This window comes from Hyla sarda, chromosome 6 (assembly GCF_029499605.1).
Source record: "Hyla sarda isolate aHylSar1 chromosome 6, aHylSar1.hap1, whole genome shotgun sequence".
NCBI lineage: Eukaryota > Metazoa > Chordata > Amphibia > Anura > Hylidae > Hyla > Hyla sarda.
Window position 1 is genome coordinate 222,901,549 of NC_079194.1, and position 23,639 is coordinate 222,925,187.

General features: G+C 43.9%; 1 protein-coding gene across 1 annotated transcript in view; it reads right to left on the reverse strand.

Annotated features, from left to right (window-relative positions):
* SPON1 (spondin 1) overlaps positions 1–22,961 on the reverse strand; it is a 415,570-nt gene extending 392,609 nt beyond the window's left edge. Inside the window, exon 1 of the mRNA XM_056526599.1 lies at positions 22,350–22,961. Within this exon, the coding sequence (XP_056382574.1) occupies positions 22,350–22,575 (226 nt within the window). The 5' untranslated portion in view covers positions 22,576–22,961. The remainder of the gene's footprint in view (positions 1–22,349) is intronic.
* Positions 22,962–23,639: the final 678 nt, after the last annotated feature.

The window sequence follows — 23,639 nt, forward strand, 5'->3', positions numbered from 1 at the left end:
GGTTTGTTACAGTGTCACCCCAGTAATAAGGAGATTACATGAGGAGGAGGTTTGTTACAGTGTCACCCCAGCAGTAAAGTGATTACATGAGGAGGGGGTTTGATACAGTGTGTCACCCCAGTAGTAAGGTGATTACATGAAGAGGAGGTTTGTTACAGTGCGTTACCCAAGTAGTAGGGTGGGGCGTGTCAAAGGGCAGAGCCAATGGGTGGAGTCAAGGGGCAGCAAAATTCCTTTCGTCTAGGGTGGCAAAAATCCTTGCACCAGCCCTGCACAGAGGAATTCCACAGAGCTCTAATATGGCATCTATAACATAGCCAAGTGTTTCCCAACCAGGGCGCCTCCAGCTGTTGCAAAATGACAACTCCCAGCATGCCCGGACAGCCAAAGGCTGTCCGGGCATGCTGGGACTTGTAGTTTTGCAACAGCTGGAGACACCCCAGTTGGCAAACACTAACATAGTCTATGGGATCTTACTATATCTCCTATGTCATAAAAGGAAATTTTCCAGGATTTATTTTCCCTACACAGGTCTGTACTACACGTACCAAGTGCCGATCTCCTTTAGCGGCACATTCCCCATTACACAGAGAGATGAGGGGCTAACAGGTCTTTTTGGCCTGTGAAAATGACTCAATCGGGTGACACTCGAGCATTTCAGACAATAGTGCTCCATGCAATACAGGTAGTTGATCTGTTCTATAAATAGTAAAGAAAGTCCAGCTTGCTAGTCCGGAGCAAAAAAAAATGTCTCAAAACTTTATTCCATCTTCAATCGAGACAAAAAAATCTGCGTTTCGAGCGTACACGTTTTTTCCCGGCATGCTGGACTTTCTTTGCTATGTGATAGCCTAGGGGAGTAGGGTATATGGGGTGTAGCTGTGCGGTGAATAAAGGGTGTCTAGTTAACCCTTGCTATTCCTGACACCAGGGTGAGGGCTCCCCTGTAATGCTTGTCCTACCGCCACCCTTCCCAAGAGCGATAGGGAGGTATAGAATAATTGAATGTCCACAACCGGAGAGTTTGCTGAAAACAGTTGGAACTTTACTGAAGATTTTATGCAAGCTTCATAACAGGAACAGTCTCTATACATGCAACGTCTCTCAGAGATTTACAGTGGTTGGGACCTTAAGCGTTTTAGAGTCTTCAGACTGATGTGTGCTGTTCCACTGGATTTAGGGGATTTAGTTGCGGTCCAGTAGTCACGCTAGCTTTAGCGGGGATTAATTTAGAATTCACAGTTTAGTTTAGGCTGAGGACGGTAGGTTTTCTGGCCTAGCGTGTCTTTGAAAGTTGCGCAGATCCGTCCTGCTAGTCCGGCATCCACGAGAGCAGCAACCCAAGAGAGCGATAATTGGCTGGACTAGAGCTAATTGGTCCAATACTTCTGTCAATCTCCTTCACATACAATTATGGGTAGCATGTGACCCAAGGACCTCCAAAGGTCCTCTAACATACCATAGAGGAATTAACATAGTCACATGACGGAAGGTCCTGTGACGCCAACAAGGTAAGTATACTATACATTATATTAAATATACACATAATTATTAAATATGTACATATAAACATCGCAGAATTAGAGTAGAAGAGGGGCGACTAGGGTCTGTCCCACCTGGTGGACCCTACCTGAGCATAGTTAGGCTGGGTTCACACTACGTTTTCTCCCATACGGGAGCGCATACGGCAGGGGGGAGCTAAAAGCTCGCGCTCCCGTATGTCACCGTATGCGCTCCCGTATGCCATTCATTTCAATGAGCCGACCGGAGTAAAACGTTCGGTCCGGTTGGCTCATTTTTGCGCCGTATGCGCTTTTACAACCGGACCTAAAACCGTGGTTGACCACAGTTTTAGGTCCGGTTGTAAAAGCGCATACGGCGCAAAAATGAGCCGACCGGACCGAACGTTTCACTCCGGTCGGCTCATTGAAATGAATGGCATACGGGAGCGCATACGGTGACATACGGGAGCGCGAGCTTTTAGCTCCCCCCTGCCGTATGCGCTCCCGTATGGGAGAAAACGTAGTGTGAACCCAGCCTTACTCAGACTTTGGGGACCATCATACAAGGTACGGTATGCAATACAGTACCGGGACACCACAGCTATTCCTTGAATTCCTGTTCAGCAAGCAGAGGGGTGGAGGGGTAACGCCTTCCATGTTTACATAAAAAAAATGCTCTTCACTACTACAGTTGTTCTGTTCTACAGTAATGTATGAGTAATAAAGCTGTCCTCACTTACTGTACAGACTATTAGCGTACTCATAAGGTATATCAGGATGATGCTTGGTTTGCAAGGCTCTTGGAGTCCATAAAATGCTCAGCACACAACCATGATCTATCATTATATGTCATTGTGTGAGTCTTTATGTCTTTTTATAGTTATTTTACGCATTTTAAAAGGTGTTGATCCTTTTTCACTGTATATTTCCAGCACTGAGTACACAATACCAGCATTCGTCATTGAGCATGAAGAAATATGTCCGCTTTTTATGTTAATATTGTCCTGTATTCTGTCGTCGTCTTTACTGCAATCTAAACAACTAAGCTGCTTATCTTTCTACCAGTCTTTTGCTACACTCACACATACAGTTTTTAAAGCAGTTTCTGAACCAAATCCTGGAGTGGATTTAAAAAAGATAGGAAATATGAATAAAGTAGGAACTATGAAGAAAAAAGACTTAAAGTTGTATTCCTGGGGGGGGGGTCGGACATCTCCTACATGGGATGTTTTTAAAAGAAATTTGCTGTGTTTTTCTATTCCTGGATAACCCCTTTAAAGTGTAATGCCAAAGTTTAAAAAGGTACTCGGGTGGAAAACATTTTTTTTTAAATCAACTGATCCCAGCAAGTTAAACAGATTTGTAAATTACTTCTATATAACAATCTTAATCCTTCCAGTACTTATCAGCTGCTGTATGTGTGGTGACCCAGTACAGAATCACATGTTCTTCTGTACTCCTGCTCATCCTGTGTGGCAGATGCTGTTCAATGTCCGTCATGAGCCCCCTCTCATCAGAACTCTCTATATTTCATATTCTTATGAACTGTTACATAAGGGTTAATGTATTTGTATTATCTATGTACTTGTTGCCTTAAATCTCTTGTTGCTAAGGACCTTGTTGTTAAGGGGAGCATGCAGATATGAACATGTGACTTATCCAGCCAACGGGAAGGCTCTAAATTGTCCCCTTATATAGTGTAACTAGAGTTCAGTCTGAGATTAAAGGGGTATTGCAGGAAAAAACTTTTTTTTTATATATCAACTGGCTCCAGAAAGTTAAACAGATTTGTAAATTACTTCTATTAAAAAATCTTAATCCTTTCAGTACGTATGACCTTCTGAAGTTAGAGGCGTACTCCGCCCCTAGACATCTTATCCCCTATCCAAAGGATAGGGGATAAGATGTCAGATCGCCGCGGTCCCGCTGCTGGGGAGCCCCAGGATCCCCGCTGCAGCTTCCCGCTATCATTACAGCACAGAGCGAGTTCGCTCTGTGTGTAATGATGGGCGATACATGGGACGGAGCAGCGTGACGTCATGGCTCCGCCCCTCGTGACGTCACGGCCCGTCCCCTTAATGTAAGTCTATGGGAGGGGGCATAACGACTGCCACGCCCCCTCCCATAGACTTGTATTAATAGGGGCGGGCCGTGACATCACAAGGGGCGGAGCCGTGACGTAACGATGCTCCGGCCCCTGTATTGTCCGTCATTACGCGCAGCGCGAACTTGCTCTGTACTGTAATGATAGCCCAGTGCCGCATCGGAGATCCCGGGGCTCCCCAGCAGCGAGACCGCGGCGATCTGACATCTTATCCCCTATCCTTATATATATATATAAGTTTTTTCCTGGACAACCCCTTTAACTGGCTTGCTTTACTGAGGTTGGAAAGATGGTGCAATCTGTTACAGCTCAGATTAGCGTGAAGGAGTTGCAGGGTGAACTTCGGGAAGCTTATCGGATTGCTGGGTCTTTTAGTTGATTGTGCTGTATATGACTGATTCAGCCCACGCTATACTTTAGAGACTTGGACTTGACTAACTTGCTGGACTTGACTTGTATAATATCCCCAAGACTGTAGGCTTACCACAAGGCTTTGACTTACACCTCAGTAGTGGGGTTAACTGGTCATAGATGCTTGGTTGCTGGACTAGGCCTCAGGCATCCTTTCAGATCAACCTCACAGACAGACTTCACTCCTCACCAAAGTATACCACAGCAAAGGCTTGACCCCTTCACGACGAGTGACGTACATGTACGCCGCCGCGAAGTGTCACTTGGCGCGCGGTGACGTACATGTACGTCGCAGGGTTCCGGGAGCGCCACGTCACCGTTAGCGGTGATCTGGCCGGGATGACTGCTGTTATCTAACAGCAGGCATCCCGGCACATTGCCGAGGGGGGTCTTGAGACCCCCCCATGACCGCGATGCGCGCAAATCGCAGGTCAATTCAGACCTGCGATCTGCGCGATTCCGGGTCATGGTGACCCGGTGACCCGGAAAATAAGAGGGATCGGGGGTGTCCGAGACACCCTCGATCCCCCTGGAGGTATAGGAGTTTGGTGGCAGGGGTGCCACCCCTCCTATCCCTGCTATTGGTCGGCCGAGCGACAGACCGATAGCAGACCGGGGGAGGGGGGGTTAAAGTTCGGTTCCCCCGCTTTGCCCACCTATCAGTGTCCGGGCAAAACGGGGGAACCGTCCAGGGAAGGTCAGCGCCGAAGGTCCCTACCTGGATCCTGGAGCCTCGAGCGCGATCTTCCCCCACGTGCGGCGGCGGCAGCAGCAATACTTCCGGGTCCTGCTAGGTGAGTTGTTGCCTACCAACATCCGGAGGGCCACAGTTTACAGTGGTCTCTAAACCGTGGCCCTCCAGATGTTGCAAAACTACAACTCCCAGCATGCCCAGACAGCTGTTTGCTGTGTGGGCATGCTGGGACTTGTAGTTTTGCAATATTTAGAGGGGTTCAGGTTGTAGATCACTAAGTGGTCTCAAACTGTAGCCCTCCAGATGTTGCAAAACTACAACTCTCAGCATGCCCAGACAGCAGTTTGCTGTCTGGGCATGCTGCGAGTTGTAGTTTTGCAACATCTGGAGGGCCACAGTTTTGAGACCACTGAACAGTGATTTACAACTTGAACCCCTCTAAATCTTGCAAAACTACAACTCCCAGCATTCAGGAACAGCATAAGGCTGTCTTGGCATGCTGGGAGTTGTACTTGCGTGCCTCCAGCCATTGCATAACTACATCTCCCAGCATGCCCTTCCGCAATCAGTACATGCTGGGAGTTGTAGTTTTGCAACAGCTGGAGGCACACTGGTTGGAAAATACTGAGTTAGGTCATAGTGTGCCTCCAGATGTTGCAAAACTACAACTCCCAGCATGCATGGTCTGTCAGTGCATGCTGGGAGTTGTAGTTTTGACCCCCCTCCCATGTGAATGTACAGGCTACATTCACACTGGCAGCAGATTACAGTGAGTTCCCCGCTACAAATTTGAGCTGCGGCAAATTTTCCGCCACAGCTCAAACTCCTAGCGGGAGACTCAGTGTAATCTGCCGCCAGTGTGAATGTAACCTAAAAACACTACACTACACTACACTAACATAAAATAAAGAGTAAAACACTACATATACACACGTACACTGCCCCCCCCCCCCCACCACCACCCCCCTCCCCAATAAAAATGAAAAACATATTGTATGGCAGTGTTTCTAAGATGGAGCCTCCAGCTGTTGCAAAACAAAAACTCCCAGCATTTCTGGACAGCAATTGACTGTCCAAGCATGCTGGGAGTTTAGCAACAGCTGGAGGCACCCTGTTTGGGAATCACTGGCATAGAATACCCCTATGTCCACCCCTATGCAAGTCCCTAATTCAGGCCTCAAATGCGCATGGCGCTCTCACTTTGGAGCCCTGACGTATTTCAAGGCAACAGAATAGGGTCACATATGGGGTATCGCCGTACTCGGGAGAAATTGTGTTACAAATTTTGGGGGGCTTTTTCTCCTTTTACCCCTTATGAAAAGGAACAGTTGGGGTCTACACCAGCATGTTAGTGTAAAAAAATAAAAAAGTTTACATGCTGGTGTTGCCCTATACTTTTCATTTTCACAAGAGGTAAAAGGGAAAAACGCCCCCCAAAATTTGTAACGCAATTTCTCCCTAGTATGGAGATACCCCATATGTGGGCGCAAAGTGCTCTGGGGGCGCACAACAAGGCCCAGAAGGGATAGTGTGCCATGTACATTTGAGGTGATTTGCACAGGGGTGGCTGATTGTTACAGCGGTTCTGACAAACGCAAAAAAAAAACACACCCACATGTGACCCCATTTTGGAAACTACACCCCTCAGGGAATGTAATAAGGGGTACAGTGAGAATTTACACACCACAGGTGTCTGACGGATCTTTGGAACAGTGGTCCGTGAAAATGAAAAATTTTGCACAGCCCACTGTTCCAAAGATCTGTCAGACACCAGTGGGGGGGGGGGGGGGGTAAATGCTCACTGTACGCCTCTTTACATTCTGTGAGGGGTCTAGTTTCCAAAATGGTATGCCATGTGGGGGTTATTTTGCTGTTCTGGCACCATAGGGGCTTCCTAAATGCGACATGCCCCTCTAGCAAAATTTGCTCTCAAAAAGCCAAATATTATGCCTTCTCTTCTGAGCACTGTAGTTCACCCGCAGTGCACTTCAGGTCCACTTATGGGGTACCTCCATACTCAGAAGAGATGGGGTTACAAATTTTGGGGGGTCTTTTCTGCTATTAACCCTTGCAAAAATGTGAAATTTGGGGGGAAACTCACATTTTAGTGAAATTATTATTATTTGTTTACATATGCAAAAGTCGTGAAACACCTGTGGGGTATTAAGGCTCACTTTATTCCTTGTTACGTTCCTCAAGGGGTCTAGTTTCCAAAATGGTATGCCATGTGTTTTTTTTTTTGCTGTTCTGGCACCATAGGGGCTTCCTAAATTCAACATGCCCCCCGAGCAAAATTTGCTCTCAAAAAGCCAAATATGACTCCTTCTCTTCTGAGCATTGTAGTTCGTCCGCAGTGCACTTCAGGTCCACTTATAGGGTACCTCCATACTCAGAAGAGATGGGGTTACAAATTTTGGGGGGTATTTTCTGCTATTAACCCTTTAAAAAATGTGAAATTTGGGGGAAAACCAACATTTTAGTGAAACATTTTTTTTTGTTTTTTACATATGCAAAAGGCGTGAAACATTTGTAGGGTATTAAGGCTCACTTTATTCCTTGTTATGTTCCTCAAGGGGTCTAGTTTCCAAAATGGTATGCCATGTGTTTTTTTTTGCTGTTCTGGCACCATAGGGGCTTCCTAAATGCAACATGCCCCCCAAAAACCATTTCAGAAAAACGTACTCTCTAAAATCCCCTTGTCGCTCCTTCGCTTCTGAGCCCTCTACTGCGCCCGCCGAACAATTTACGTAGACATATGAGGTATGTCCTTACTCGAGAGAAATTGGGCTACAAATATTAGTATACATTTTCTCCTTTTACCCCTTGTAAAAATTCAAAAATTGGGTCTACAAGAACATGCGAGTGTAAAAAATGAAGATTTTGAATTTTCTCCTTCACTTTGCTGCTTTTCCTGTGAAACACCTAAAGGGTTAAAACATTTACTGAATGTCATATCGAATACTTTGGGGGGTGCAGTTTTTATAATGGGGTCATTTATGGGGTATTTCTAATATGAAGACCCTTCAAATCCACTTCAAACCTGAACTGGTCCCTGAGAAATTGCGAGTTTGAAAATGTTGTGAAAAATTGGAAAATTGCTGCTGAACTTTGAAGCCCTCTGGTGTCTTCCAAAAGTAAAAACTTGTCAATTTTATGATGCAAACATAAAGTAGACATATTGTATATGTGAATCAAAAAAAAACATTTTTTGGAATATCCATTTTCCTTACAAGCAGAGAGCTTCAAAGTTAGAAAAATGCAAAATTTTAAATTTTTTCATCAAATTTTGGGATTTTTCACCATGAAAGGATACAAGTTACCACAAAAATTTACCACTATGTTAAAGTAGAATATGTCACGAAAAAACATTCTCAGAATCAGAATGATAACTAAAAGCATTCCAGAGTTATTAATGTTTAAAGTGACAGTGTCAGATTTGCAAAAAAGGGCTTCGTCCTAGAGGTGAAAATGGGCTCCGTCCTTAAGGGGTTAAAGGGGTATTCCAGTAAAAAACTTTTTTTTATATCAACTGGCTCCAGAAAGTTAAACTAATTTGTAAATTATTTCTATTAAAAAATCTTAATCCTTTCAGTACTTTTTAGCTGCTGAAGTTGAGTTGTTCTTTTCTGTCTAAGTGCTCTCTGATGACACCTGTCTCGGAAACTGTCCAAAGTAGAAGCAAATCCCCATAGCAAACCTATTCTACTCTGTGTAGTTCCCGAGACAAGCAGAGATGTCAGCAGAGAGCATTGTTGCCAGACAGAAAAGAACATGTCAATTTCAGCAGCTGATAATTATTGGAAGGATTAAGATTTTTTAATAGAAGTAATTCACAAATCTGCTTAACTTTCTGGAGCCAGTTGATATATAAAAAAAAGTTTTTTCCTGGAATACCCCTTTAACCGTAACCTTGCATTGGAGTGATTATTTGCCCTGTTCCTGGCACAGGTGAAGCTGGCCTACCTTGGGTGGTGTATAGATCAATCACACCCTGGCATCACGATAAGGTTAATTACACATTAACCTATCCGACACCAAAAATGCTTCACAGGAAGTTGAGTTGTTTTCAGTCTGACCACAGTGCTCTCTGCTGACACCTCTGCTCATGTCAGGAACTGTCCGGAGCAGTATAGGTTTGCTATGTGGATTTGCTCCTACTCTGGACAGTTCCTAACATGGACAGAGGAGTCAGCATAGAGCACTGTGGTCAGACTTAAAAGAACTATACAACTTCTTATGTAGTATACAGCAGCTGATAAGTACTGGAAGGATTAAGATTTTTAATAGAAGTAATTTACAAATCTGTTTAACTTTCTGGCACCAGTTGATTTAAAAAAAAATAGTTTTCCACCGGAGTACCCCTTTAACTCCCCACAATCTTCAGGTTGGATGTAGAGATACACCTTCCATCCTGGGCAGTAAAGTTGAATACTGTCTGACTCCTAGCAAGTCCCGTGCACAGGTCCTATTGATTAGAAAAAGGTTAGTGCCCAGAATTCATTGGCCGTTCTTAAGCGGAGTGCATCTCTCTAATCCCTATGAACATCAGGCAGGAGTTACATTTTGAAGTTATGCTTTTAACATTTCTGTCTAACTGAATCCACATTTGGCTTTGGCTCAAAAAGTTGCATCAAGTATTGCATGTGATTTCACATGTGCCTGTTATATTACTGAGTAAAATTAATATGGACCTGTCATATCACAGAATAAAATAATGCTTCTATATGTTGCTAAGTCATGCAGACAGTTGATATGGCTTTTCTGTGTGTTTAGCTTCTGTATTTGGCTCACAAATCCCTCTGTTCTGCTGCTCACCTCTCTTGACATCCACTGCTCAGGAAGGGCGTGTCTGAGACAGCCCCCACTCACCATGCATTTACTTCCTCCCTCAGTCTGCTCATCTGTGCTAAATCCTCCAAGAAAAGCCAATAAGTTAATGGGACTTTGAATTTCAGGGGTTCATTTCGGTGGCATATTCTGCGCAAAATTAGTGTTGATCCACTAAGGGAATTATTGCCGAATTTATTTCGTGTGAACATACCGTGAGTGTATGTTAATAGGGGGGTGATCCATATATACTTTTTTTTTCTTTTACAGCTTTTACTGTTTTTTTTTTTTTACGTGTTAAAGAGTACCTGTCACAAAATAAAAAAAATAGCTAGGCTTACTTTGCGTTACTGAAGCATCATGCTTGAGGTGTTATCAGCCTTCTCTGGCCCTTTTTAATGCCGTTATAGGCCTCTATATGCTGCTCCCTGCTATTCAATCCACAAGAGAGGAGGGGATGTTCCTCTCAGCTGGGATAGTGTTTGCTGTCACATGCCATGCATGAACTTCTGTCCTCCTCTCTCCTCTCACAGGAACTTTGTAAACTGTTTTCTGGCTGTTGTGATACAGATGCATGTCAGTGTCCGCTACATATGAGGATCCCTAGTGGTTGATAATATAAGGTACATTATTTCTTATTTATAAACATACTTTTATTTGACTATGCTACAGGGGCTGTAAAGTTAATGTAGTTCATAATATAGTGTCTGTACCTGTGTGTGACAGTTTTCTCACAATTCTTCTGTGATTTTCACTCCAATATTTATCTTTACCAGCATACAAAATGTCTGTTGTCTCAGATTTTTCCCAGCTTGCAATGCGGCCAAGACCTGACTCACTAGTCATCTGATGACAGGCAGCCTGTCTGCTGCAATGGGTGGAGGGATCACTTAGTGGGAGGGAGATCAATCTGCAACTAATGCAACAGCTGTAGGCACCCTGATTGAAAACCACAGGTCTTTTGATTGATGCAGCTCATTTATGTTTCAATGGGTGGGCTGTCTGATGTGTGGGAGGGAGGAAGATGGAATTATGGGATTTGTAGGCAAAGAAGAAAACTCAAACAGGAAATACCAGTTAACAAAAAACTAGCCACAGTGTGATTGTAATCTCTGGACAAGCGCAGATCCGTCCTAAGCATGTCCATTACTGTCTGCCAGGTTCGTACTAAGATCACCTTATGGTGGATAACCCCTTCAATCCTAGAAGTTTTACATCTGACAGTGTCCATTTAATCCATCCTAAATTGAACAGGCAGACCGATTAAAGGATCAACAAAAAAGAACGGAGACGGCACTCACCACATCAGAGGTAACGGTAATTCTTTAATCGGTGACCGACAGACTACAACATAGGGAGGAGAAACGCCGGGAGCGTAATAGCTATTTTGTGCACCTGGTGCTTTTTTGTTGATGCTTTTTTGTTGATTCTGCACTGAATTCTGGATTGAGCACCCTGCTGGAGAGTATACGGACTGAGTATCCATATGCATCAATTATTGGGTTTCTTGTAGCTGTGCCGAGCGCTTTATCTTTTACTATCTAGACCGATTAAACGGGTTGTCTGATAAAAATGTAGCATTGCCTCATTGTTCCCAGGCTGCCTAATAAAATATCAAACACTTTACCTCTCCTTCCTCGTAGCTCCGGTATCGGGGCCCTCTGTCTGTGCCCGGTAATTCTGCTTTCCCCTAAGCTGCAAAGTGTAGCGTCTACAGCTGGGGGAAATGACTGGCTGAGACCAGTGATTGGCTGAGCGGCGCTGTGACTTCACTTCTACAGCTCCAGCCCGCTCCGGTGAAGGAGACTGCCAGTAGAGACCAGCCGAAAACGAGTGCCCTGATACAAGCTACATGGGAGCGGGGGAAGGTGACTGAAAGTGTTTGCTATTTTATTAGGCAGGATGGGGACAATAGAACCATAATACATTTTACTGGACAACCCTTTAAGTCTGATTCCTTAAAGGGGTACTCCGGCGCTAAGACATCTCATCCCCTATCCAAAGGATAGGGGATAATATGCCTGATCGCGGGGGTCCTGCGTGATCTTCCTAGCCACACCCCATTAGAATCAGCCCCCGGAGCGTGCTCGCTCCGGGTCTGATTACTGGTGATCACGGGGACGGAGCATAGTGTTTTCACGGCTCCGCCCTGTGTGATGTCACGTCCCGCCCCCTCAATGCAAGCCTATGGAGGGGGCGGGAGAGCTGTCACGCCCCCTCCCATAGGCTTGCATTGAGCGTGACGTCACACAGGGGTGGAGCCGTGAATTCACTATGATCGCCAGTAATCAGACCCGGAGCGAGCCCGCTCCGGGGGCTGATTCTAATGGGGTGCGGCATGGAAGATCACGGGGGTCCCCAGTGGTGGGACCCCCACGATCAGGCATCTTATCCCCTATATTTTGGATAGGGGATAAGATGTCTTAGTGCCGGAGTACCCCTTTAAAGCTTTCAGCTGCCAAACAATGGATATAGCAGGTAGCACCTTCCCTCTCACAATCCCCTAACATGCAATCTGAGGGATTAAAGGGGTTATCCAGGAATAGAAAAACAGAGCTGATTTCTTTCAAAACCACTCCCCTTCTGTCTCCAGGTTGGGTGTGGTTTTGCGGCTCAGCTCCATTTCAGTGAATGGAGCCAATTTGTAATACCACACACAACCTGGGGACAGACGTGGAGTTGTTTAAGGAAGAAATTAGCTTTGTTTTTCTATTCCTATTCCCGGATTACCCCTTTAATAGGCCAGGATAGGAGTTATCTCCCAAGTGTTGCAGAAGAGTTTAAGATTTAATACACAGATGACACCAGCTGCCCAGCGCCTATGCCCACTCCATGTAAAAGTATAGTGCATGTCACTAAGGCTACGTTCACACAGCTGCTCCAACCCTGTGTCCAATTAGCTCTTTTTTTCGGCAAACTGATCTTGAACGGGTCGGAGCATAACTGACGCCACTGGGTCCTGACAGATACTATGGACTTGAATGGGGTCCATCTAGTGTCTGGTATTTTACAGGTATTCAACTCCATCCATCCGACAGACTAACCAACAAATCTCCCTTTACACAACGGCTGTGTAAACAAGCTCTTGGCCAATTAGCTACCACAGAAGTTATAAAAACTCTCAAGTAATGTAATTCATCTACTCGAGATTGCTGCTCTGTACAAGAAAATCTGCAAAAAAGAAAAGACAAGTCTATTAGTTAGAAATCCCTCCATTTTTAGAACTTCACTCGGCCTCTTGGCTGTCGGTTATTGTATGAGGCAAACTCACACTTTTTCTCAAGTGATTTTGGAAGTACTCCGAGTATTTTTTGGTTTTTTATGTCGGTAAAACGCCCATTTTTGCATAAAACACGCCCATTTCAGAGAGGAAAAAAAAACACTGTGTGTTTTCTAAAGTGTCGGTTGTGCAACTAAAATTTGGTTGCATAAATAGTCGCACAGACATTGCATCTAAAATTTAGGCGCAATAATCGAGAAAAAGAGTCGGTTGGACTTTAGTAATTGAGGGCCAATATCTTTTTTAAAGGAGTACTCCACTGAAAACATCTTATCTCCTATTCAAAGGATAGGGGATAAGATGTTAGATCGCCGAGTTCCCACCACTGGGGACTCCTGCGATCTCCGCTATGGCATCCTTGTCATTTGGTGCTTAGAGCGAACTCCACTCCGTGCACGATGACTGGCGATGCCAGCCGCCATGCTCCCTCCATTCATGTCTATGGGAGGAGGCGTGCCAGCTATCTACTAGCCATCATGCCCCCTCCCATATGCCTCAACGAAGGGAGCGTGGCGTGACGTCATAAACGCGGAAGCTGCAAGCTTCCATGTTCTAGACGCCGCTGCTGCCGGCCCAGAGATCACAGGGTCCCCAGCGGCGGGACCCCTGCGATCTAACATCTTATCCCCTATTCTTTGGATAGGGGATAAGATGTTTTTAGCGGTGTACCCCTTTAAGCTCTTTTATGCAATGTGATGTCACATTGTGATGTCATGTTGCCCTTAACTGAATAATATGAATGCAGTGACCTAAGAGATGCTTTGCATAGTACAAACCCTCTACTCTTTAAACACCTTTTTAACATTATGGCCCAACTCATCTTGCATCGAGGAAGGAATTTCAACTCTTACAGTAGGAGCAGCCACTGATACATGTAATCTAGCAGCAGAGCAGGCTGCGGCCAGGAAGACATATTATTAGGATTAAGGCAATAGCTGCCTTATATTACAGAGCTCTACTAGATAGCACGCTGTGCCATGGAGATGCAGGAACAGGTTATGGTTAAGGCTCCGCTCGTGAACTTTTCGCTTCATTTACTATAGCCGTTTGCTGTGCTGAATGAATTAATTGATAAGAGATGGTGTTCTCAAACTAATGAATTCATACATCACTGCTAACCGCAATAGAAAATCAATGAGGAACTCACATACAATGCCCATTGTACCAGGTGGATGAGGTCATTGATGGCGGGCTGTACTTCATCTATAGTATCCGGTGGTTTAACTTCTAATGATTTAATTGACTCGATATTGCTCGTATCTGTAGTAATCTATTCAGCACAATTTATAATATTAACATTTTAATGGCTTGTCTGCACAAAACATATTAATACATTTTTACCAATAAACGAAATCCACTAATTTCTGCAACATGCTTTTTTTTACACTGATAGTAAATGGGGGCTGAAAAACCCGCTCAATTACTCTATTGTACTTTCAGACTTATCAACCGTTACAATTTTGTTAGGGCAATTCTACACAATGGAACGTAAGTAGGGGTATAGTTTATGTAAAGATCACCCAAAAGTGTTTTTTTTTGGTTGTTTCAGGGTGCTTCCAGGCGGTCTCATGTGCTGGGCTCAAATGCTTTATTTTGGCTTTGATATCAACTATATATATTGTTACAGCAATGCAGAGTAGACACAGCTCACCCCGGTGCCCTCGCCACAGCACGGACAGGACCGGACCCCAGTCCAGCAATTGCAGGAGAAATAAAGAGAAAGTCCAGCGTGGCAAGTCAAGCAATACTTGGTACTTTATTTAGCAATCAGCCAACATGGAGAACAGGTGACGCGTTTCGGCCACAGTACGTAGCCTTAGTCGTACTATATATTGTTGTGTTGTGACTCAGATTTATCAATTCTGTCTAATACTGTACTTAGTAATAAGGCTAGGTTCACACTTGTTAAGGATATATGTCAACATACCGGGAAAATGATAAGCCATGTTCAGTCCATGTCTAAGACTAATTTTGTGTTACTCACAGCGCCTCGCTTTGCAGTCTTGCAATATTACAGTATGTGCTTGGAAATAGACCAAACATAGTTTCTAGCAGACAAGGTTCAATCTATTGAACTAAACGCACACAGCTTGCATACGATGCAGTATACATTAGCAAACCATTCAGCATTCTGGTATACCAACATTATCATATACTCTAATATTAGTATTATATTATACTCTAAGATACAGTCTAAGCATCTCTAGCCTCATCTCACTTTTTATATAACCTAGAGAAAAAAATCTATGCCAAAATTGTTTGCACATTTCACCCATCTTATTGCATTTTGTCGCATTGTAAGCCACCCCCCATTTCCATTTAAATGGGCACTCTCATTAAAACTATTTTTTGCTATTGCACTCCTTATGGTAAATAAAACATATTTCTAATATACTTTGGTTAAAAAAAATGAAGTTTTATTTGTGCTTAAAAAAGCTCAAGAGCACATTTTCCCCTCTCTTATACACAGACTTAGGACCAAGGCCCAAACACTGGAAGTACAGCCTGGAGTGCTGAGGGGTGTGTGTCCAACCAACAGCATATGGCAGTTAAGTGTGAGAGGAGCTATGATTGGATGAGGCTGGACACACACCCCTCAGCACTCCAGGCTGCACTTCCTGTGTTTGGACCTCGGTCCTAAGTCTGTGTATAAGATGGGGGAAAATGTGCTCTTGAGCTTTTTAAGCACAACTAAAACATAGAAAACTTCATTTTTTTTAAGCAAAGTATATTAGAAATATTTTTTATTTCCCAATAAAGAGTGCAATAGCAAACATTAATTTTAAATGAGAGTTACCCTTTAAGAGTATTTTCTGCCATAGTTGAGGAGAACAGACCTTTACCCCAATGTGGGAGCCATTAGTTTATCGTGCATACATTTATACTGAATTTACTATGAGAGTTTAATGCAATCTATTGTTTACTGTTATCAACCATTTTGGTACGGCTGATGTTTGTTGGGAAGCGTACATAGAGAAGACAGAAGCCTTATAACAAGATTTACATTGGGATTTCCTCCATGTATTGACACCATCATATGCCACCTATTTGGGTTAAAGGAGTAGTTCAGTTTAGTAAAAAATATTAAGTAAAGTTGGTAAATAAAGTTAAAATTATCTGATCGAGGGGGGTCCGGCCACGATCTCTTGCCCAAAGCCCCGACTCTCCCTATGCCCGAAGCACAAAGTGGTGGTCAACACGCCCCCTCTATGTATCTCTATAGGAAAGATGATGAAACACGAGTACAGCTCTTTGGCTCTCCCACAGAGATGCATGGAGGGCGTGTGCCAACCCCCGCTCTGTGCACGAAGAGAGCGGAGGTGCCATGCAGGAGATCACAGGGGGGGGGGGGGGACCCAGCAGTCAGACCCCCACGATCTTACACTTGTCCCCTATCCTTTGGCTAGGGAATGCATTTTACTTAAAGGGGTTGTGCGCTGCCCTGCAGTTCGGAGCTCCGCTCACAGCGTCCGGAAGTTCATTACTCCGAACACTGTGTGCGAGCTTCCGTGTTCACGGCCGGCAGGCGTGACATCACGCCCGGCCCCTTCGTGACGTATCGCCCGCCCCCTCGTGACGTCTCGCCCGCCCCCTCAACGAAAGTCTATGGGAAGGGGGCGTGACAGTGGTCGCGCCCCCTTCCCACAGACTTTGGTAGAGGGGGCGGGTGTGATGTCACCGGGGGTGGGCGAGACGTCACAAAGGGGCCGAGCATGACGTCACGCTCGGCGGCCGCGAACACGGAAGCCCGCACACAGCCTTCGGAGTAATGAACTCCGGACGCTGTGAGCTGAGCTCCGAACTGCAGGACAGCGCACAACCCCTTTAACTGGATAACCTCCTTAAAGAATGGCCATTTCTACTGGCTACCTGGCCTAGTGAAAAATCTGTACCAGGACCAGCCATCTGACATGTAACATTTATAACAATGGGATCTTCTTAGGAGCAATTACTACCTCTTCATATCCCTGGAGGATGATGGAAGCATTTGCTTGCCTGGTTTCCTCCCTAGTTTGCAGGTTGTAGAGCCTGTGAGGGGAGCCCTGTTCCCTTCATACACTGCAGATAACCCGTGCTGAAGCCCATGAGTTACCTCTATGGTTCTTTCTTATCACTGTAGTGTCCTTCAATTACGTATTAAGGCTTTAGTTTTGCCTCATGCCCACGTATTGTATTATCTTAAAGGACATGTGCAGCAAAAGACCACTCATGCCCTATCCACAGAATAGAGGATAAGTGTTTGATCGTGGGAGGGGTCTGACCGCTGGGACCCCCCCCGCGATCTCCCCCATGGGACCAGGGCTCTGCTGTGGCTCTCTTGTGCAGGAGGCGTGCCGGCCGCAGTGTGATCTTCATGTATCTCTATAATGTGCGTAGTGTTAACCTCACTGAGGTCGAGGGTACGCCCCCTCACCCTACCATTCTATGGGAGAAGCGAGGAGGCACGAACGCTACCTCCCCGCTTCTCCCATAGAACTGTATGGGGGGGGGGGGCGTACCCTTGATCTCAGTGAGGTTGACGCTGCGCACATTAGCCGCTCACATAGAGCGGCAATGAGGGAACCCCATTTGGGAGATTGTGGAGGTCCCAGCGGTCGGACCCCCCACGATCAGACACTTATCCCTTATCCTGTGGATAGGGGATAAGTTCTCTTTTGCTGCAGATGTCCTTTAATAGCTTTAATAGATGACACGGGCCGTACTGGGGAATCGGTTCTAAGCAGTTACTGGTGTTCACCAGAGCCCGCCGCAAAGCAGGATGGAATTGCTGCGGCAGTAACTACCAGGTCGTGTTCCCCAGTAGCGACTCGACCTCTCTAGCAGCTGAGACTGGCACGGTACACAAGGACTAGACAGAGGCGAGGTAAGACGTAGCAGAAGGTCAGGGCAGGCAGCGAGGCAGCGAGGTTCGTAGTCAGGGGCAACAGCAGAAGGTCTGGGTACACAGGCTTGGGACACACTATAACGCTTTCTCAGGGCGCAAGGCAACTAGATCCGGCAAGGAGAGGAAGGGGAAGTGGGTTTTTATATGTTAGGGAGTGATTGGAAGTGATTGGGGCAGGCACCAATAGTGGTGCACTGGCCCTTTAAATTTAAGCAAAGCGGGGCCACGCGCGCCGGGAGGAAGCAGACGGAGGTGAGAGGTGAGTGAGATGGGGCGCGATCCGAGGGCGGACACGAGCCGTGCCTCGGATCGCCTCCCCTCCGGGGACCATGGAGCAGCGCTCGCGGTCAGCAATGCCGACCGGAGCGCTGCAGACAGAGGCACGCCGTGAGCGCTCCGGGTCCCGCTGCCTCCCCGGAGCGCTCACGGCGTGCCTCTGTCTGCAGCGCTCCGGTCGGCATTGCTGACCGCGAGCGCTGCTCCATGGTCACCGTGACACCCCTATGCATGGTATCCAGCATCTCATCACCTCACTTCAGCCCCCTGCGAGTCTATTTTCTCAATTGCCTTAAGGTAATACCCAATATTAGTGGCTCTTATTATAAGATTATAGGGGGAGATTTATCCAAACCTGTCCAGAGGAAAAGTTGCTGAGTTGCCCATAACAACCAATCAGATCATTTCTTTCATTTTTCAGAGGCCTTTAAAAAAATGAAAGAAGCGATCTGATTGGTTGCTATGGGCAACTCAGCGACTTTTCCTCTGGACAGGTTTGGATAAATCTCCCCATAGTTTCTTTCTGTACCTTAAATGACAACTTAATTTTCCATAGAATTTTTTCTTTCTCCTTCCACTTTAATAATGCAATATACTTTCTCATTCTGGGAACTACAAGAAATGCAATATATTTGAGGCAGACTCTAGGGGCGCTAATACTGAATGATGGGTTTGCCTCTGGCCTCAGGTAGTCTTTGCACTTATGATTAATATCAAGTTCTTCATGATTTCCCATATAAAACTATATTGAAGAAATTCATCACTGTTATGTCTGTCTCTGGAGTCTCATCTTTACTGCTCTGAGTCTTCCCAGCTCCTTCTTCTTCCCCCTAAACTAACCCAGAAGTAAGTTATAATTTTCCTCATTGCCACCACTTATACCCAAATTGAAAATAATTACCTACAATCAGGATGAATGACACTGTTACACGGCTCAGGATACTTCCCTGCTGCCATAGAGCAGCCACACTAGTCACAAAGTGTCAAGGCTTTCTCTGTAAAAGAGGGCAAATTGCCATATGTACAGTGAGTAGAAAATCCCAGTGTGACCGTATCTTGTGACACCCAGCAGAAAGACCTGCAGCGAGCATTGAGTGAACTCTTTAACATTAACAGGTTATTAACAGCTGGGGAAAAGCCTCTGGCTGCAACTTTATCGGATATCCAGAAAAATCCATCAACCTTCTCCTCTGGATTTAACAGATCGTAATCACGCATTTAAAGGAGCAGTAAACCTGAAGTTTGCAGCTTATAAAAGAGCAGTCTATAGGAAGAACAGCTAATATGACATGTATGTAATGTCGGGATAAAGGGTATATAAAGTAGGCAGCTGCCTATGGAGCTATCCGAAAGGATTTTCAGTCACAAGCTGTCCATACACGTTAGATAGATATAAGATGGCCATACACATTACATAGATAAAATCTGCCCATACATGTTAGATGAGATATAAACTGGCCATACACTTTGGATAGACATATGATACATTGGATATGACATTAGAAAGATATAATCTGGCAATATATTTTAGATAGATATAAGATAGCCATACACGTTAAATAGATACACAGTAATCTGGCATATACATTATATAGATAAAAGCTGGACATACACAGATAGATATAAGCTGCTCATATACATTATATAGATTTCAGTTGGCGATACACATTAGATAGATACTAGTTGGCTTCACAGGTTAGATACATAGAGACATAAACAGGCTATACACATAGATATAAGCTGGCCATACATGTTAGAAAAGGTAAAAGTTTGCCATATACAATAGATAGGTATAAGCTGGCCATACACTTTAGATAACATAAAGGCTGGCCATATATGTAAGATAAAATATAAGTTGGCCATACACTTTAGATGAACTATAAGATGACCATACATGTTAGATACATGCTATAGAAGCTTGCCATACACGTTAGATGGGTATAAGCTTGCCATACATGTAAGATGGGTATAAGCTTGCCATACACGTTAGATAGGTATAAGCTTGCCATACACGTTAGATAGGTATAAACTGGTCATACATGTTAGGTATAAGCTTGCCATACACATTATATAGGTATAAGCTTGCCATAAACGTTAGCTAGATATAAACTGTCATACATGTAAGGTATAAGCTGGCCATACACGTTAGATAGATATAAACTTGTCATACATGTTAGGTATAAGCTGGCCATACACGTTAGATAGGTATAAGATAGTCATACACATTAGATAAAAACTGGTCATACCCGTAAGATAGGTATAAGCTGGCCATACACATTAGATAGGTACTATATAAACTGGCTATACACATTAGATATAAGATGGCCATACACCGTAATCCAATCAAACACTATGTCGGGTTGGCTGATAAATACTGTATGATACAACCACACATACATGTATGAATATTACATACACAGACAAAGCAGTGCCATACATGCATGATACTTGGTGAATCAGGTCTGCTAGATGTAGACAACCTATCCATAAACTATCATGTTAACTTTTAGATACTAATGATGAGGATAAGGAGAGGTACATTTTGAAACCCCTCCCTTGGTTGCCATTGGAACTTGTTCCACTTTTGGATCTATGTATGTAAAGGCTTCAAAGGTTCTCATAGCTTGAGATTTGGAGATGATGGAGTGAAGAAAGGATTAATCTTTGGAGGTGAAGGGTAGAGTCAAGTATCCGTAATCTGGACCTTTTTAGAATCCAGCTTCAAGGTTTCTCACCCATCTTCTTCTATTTGAACACCATACCTGCCAGCTTTACCAATTTTGGTGGAATTATTTTGACTACTGGTACACTAAAGAGGCTTGTTTAATGCTAACAACACCCTAAAGTGACTTTTTTGAGGGTGGTTTTTGAAATTCCTTGTTCTGTTATATGGTTTAATGTGTAAATTCACACCTGACACTTGGTAAGACGAGTTGAGGGCACCACGTGACAACATGCTTCCAGACAACCTTATAAGTATAGGTTGCCAGGATCTAGATGTCATTTACCAATGTATAACAAATAAAAACTATGGCCAACTTTCAACTTAAAAGAAGTGTCTATGGTTATTTAGGTAGACCTGTGGGACATGCCTAGCTGTGGTCTCTGCAGTCTCTGGGATATTTCACTAACTTTCCAACCTAAAATTGCTGATAACACAGAAAAATGTATTGCTTATAACTAAACAGCAAAAAAAAAAAAAAAAAAGAAATTTTGTGACCCTTTAAGGAGAAGTTATAATAACCCAAATGTCCATATGTCTAGTCATAGGCATCCAGAGTTGAGGCATCTATCAGGTGAAGGGCATAGCATTGTACATTGGGTGTGATCTCATGTGATCACATTCGGTTTCCTCTGCCTGGACTGGAAAGGTTCTCAGTTGCCAATCCAAATATCAGCGCAGTCGTCTGTTGTCCGAGGAATAAGATCAACTATAGAATGTACCATCTATGGATGACTCTCAGAATGCAGAACATCCACTGACAATGTACTCGGTGACCTCAAGGCTAAGTTATCATGACCCAAATAACAGTTCTGCTCGACTTAAAGGAACACTTCTTAAAGGAACAACACCATACACATAGATAGAAGGCGATCTGAAAAGTGGAGCTATGGAGAAAAAGTATTGATAATGGAAGTATAGAAATTCCTTTAAAGAACACTACAGACAGCCGGTTTCTAGAATAGGATGACTGACAACAGAGAACAATGAAGCAAATAGAAAAAAAAGTGATTTGGTGACCTTCTGTGAAGCTCTAACCCTGTATCTAAAGACCCTTGTCAAGGCAGAGTGATTTGTTAATATCCTCTCAGCATCTAGTACCCAGGGAACATCTCCTTATATACTTCTCTGAAGTAACATGTAGCAGAGTAGAGTTTGTTACTTGGTCAAACTCCCATAATAGGTGATGATACAAGTCCAAAGTATTGAATGACAATAAAACGTATACAAGGGGCATATACAGACAGGCTACTTACTAACACACTGAGCACTTTAATCTCAGATTGGTAGGGGGGAGATATAATAGGTAAACCCTAATAAATACATTTTATTACAACACCCCAAATTCACTATGCTCTATGATCTCTTTGTGATAATATATACACAGAAAAACTGGAGTCATTCAAAAGAAAATTTGCAAAAATACACTTACTTTATTAGAATAGAATATATAGTAAAATAGGTGGATATCCAATAAGTATGTGTATTTTTTTGCAAATATTCTTTTGAATGACTCCAGTTTTTTCTTCGTATATGTTACTAACACACTGGAAATACTGAACAAATGGCTGTCAGGGGAATAGAACCTAATAAAAGAATTGAGCTCCTAAAGAAGAGACTCCTGCAGGGTTCCCCCCTTGACACTTACCCCTGTAAGTATTCCCTGGCTTGTAGTATTCCGGGTCTCCCTCTACTCTCAGGGAAAATTCATTGTATCCTTCTTTTCTCGTGCTTCCTTGCGCTCTTAGAATCCTGCTACAATATCCTTCAGATTTCACTGCTTTGTCCACAGTTTCATCCATAAATCCATAGACCACTACGAAACAAGTCACCGCAACATAATGCAACAAGAAAGATTGCATAGACAGTCCCATTTCAGGAAAACCCCAAAAATCTGCAGGGATAAGAGGGGTCCAGAGAGCTGCAAGTGGGAATAAGGAGGATTCAGGCTGTGATCTTCAGCAGATCCTGGGCTGAAGTGCTGCTTCCCTTCCCTGGATGTGATTAGCAGCACTGTAATGTTTACTTAGCCCAGCAGAATTCACAGGGTTTGGTGAAATAGCAGAGCACAGGGGACGCTGCTGTCTCCTAGACATCCAGCAAAGATCTGCTCTAGATGGACTGAGCTAACAGACTGAGAATTAATCATGCACATTCCTTCCAGAGCCTATAGTTACTATATGGATTTAGGGAAATTTGCCCCCTTCGCCTTTAGGTTTGCATAAGGTCTACGTTTTTTGGGGGAAATGAAGAGTACATAGTAACCGATCACTGCAGTTTAACTATGTAGGATTCCGAAAGTCATCCTATAGCACAGGGATTTCTTAAGATGGATGAGTATAGCTTGAGCTGTGTTCAACAAAAGCACAATGGAAACTTTAAATGGGGCTGAAAGTTTGTTCACGCACCAGGGGGTGGATGTATGACAAAGCATTCAGATATAGCCAATTGTTTCTTGTGATAACTCAAACCTTTTATACTGACAAACTCAACTCTCCTACATTTGGTAATGGAAGAAATGTGTTGAAGCGTCAGTGCTCCAAGGATAAAGCAGTTTGAATAATAATAATAATGATCATATTTTTTATTATTATTATTATTATTATTATTATTAATAATAATGATAATAATAACAACAAAACAACAACTAGTATTATTATTTATTTATTTATATGATGCCAACAGACTTTGGTTTTGATCCTTTTCTTTATGTTTACCATTTAGTCGAATAAAATTAGAGAGCGCATCTATCCGAAGGAACTGAGCTGACCATATACCATCCCATTGGACCTTAGTTTCATTGCCAGATCGGTCGACTGGGCAGAATTTAGATAACATCTGGGTCAGTACATGCAGCAGATTTTGTTGTAGAATTTCTGTAACTTAAAATCAGTTCAATACAGTAGAAGGGGGTTGTTTTGGCATCAAGTACATGAAT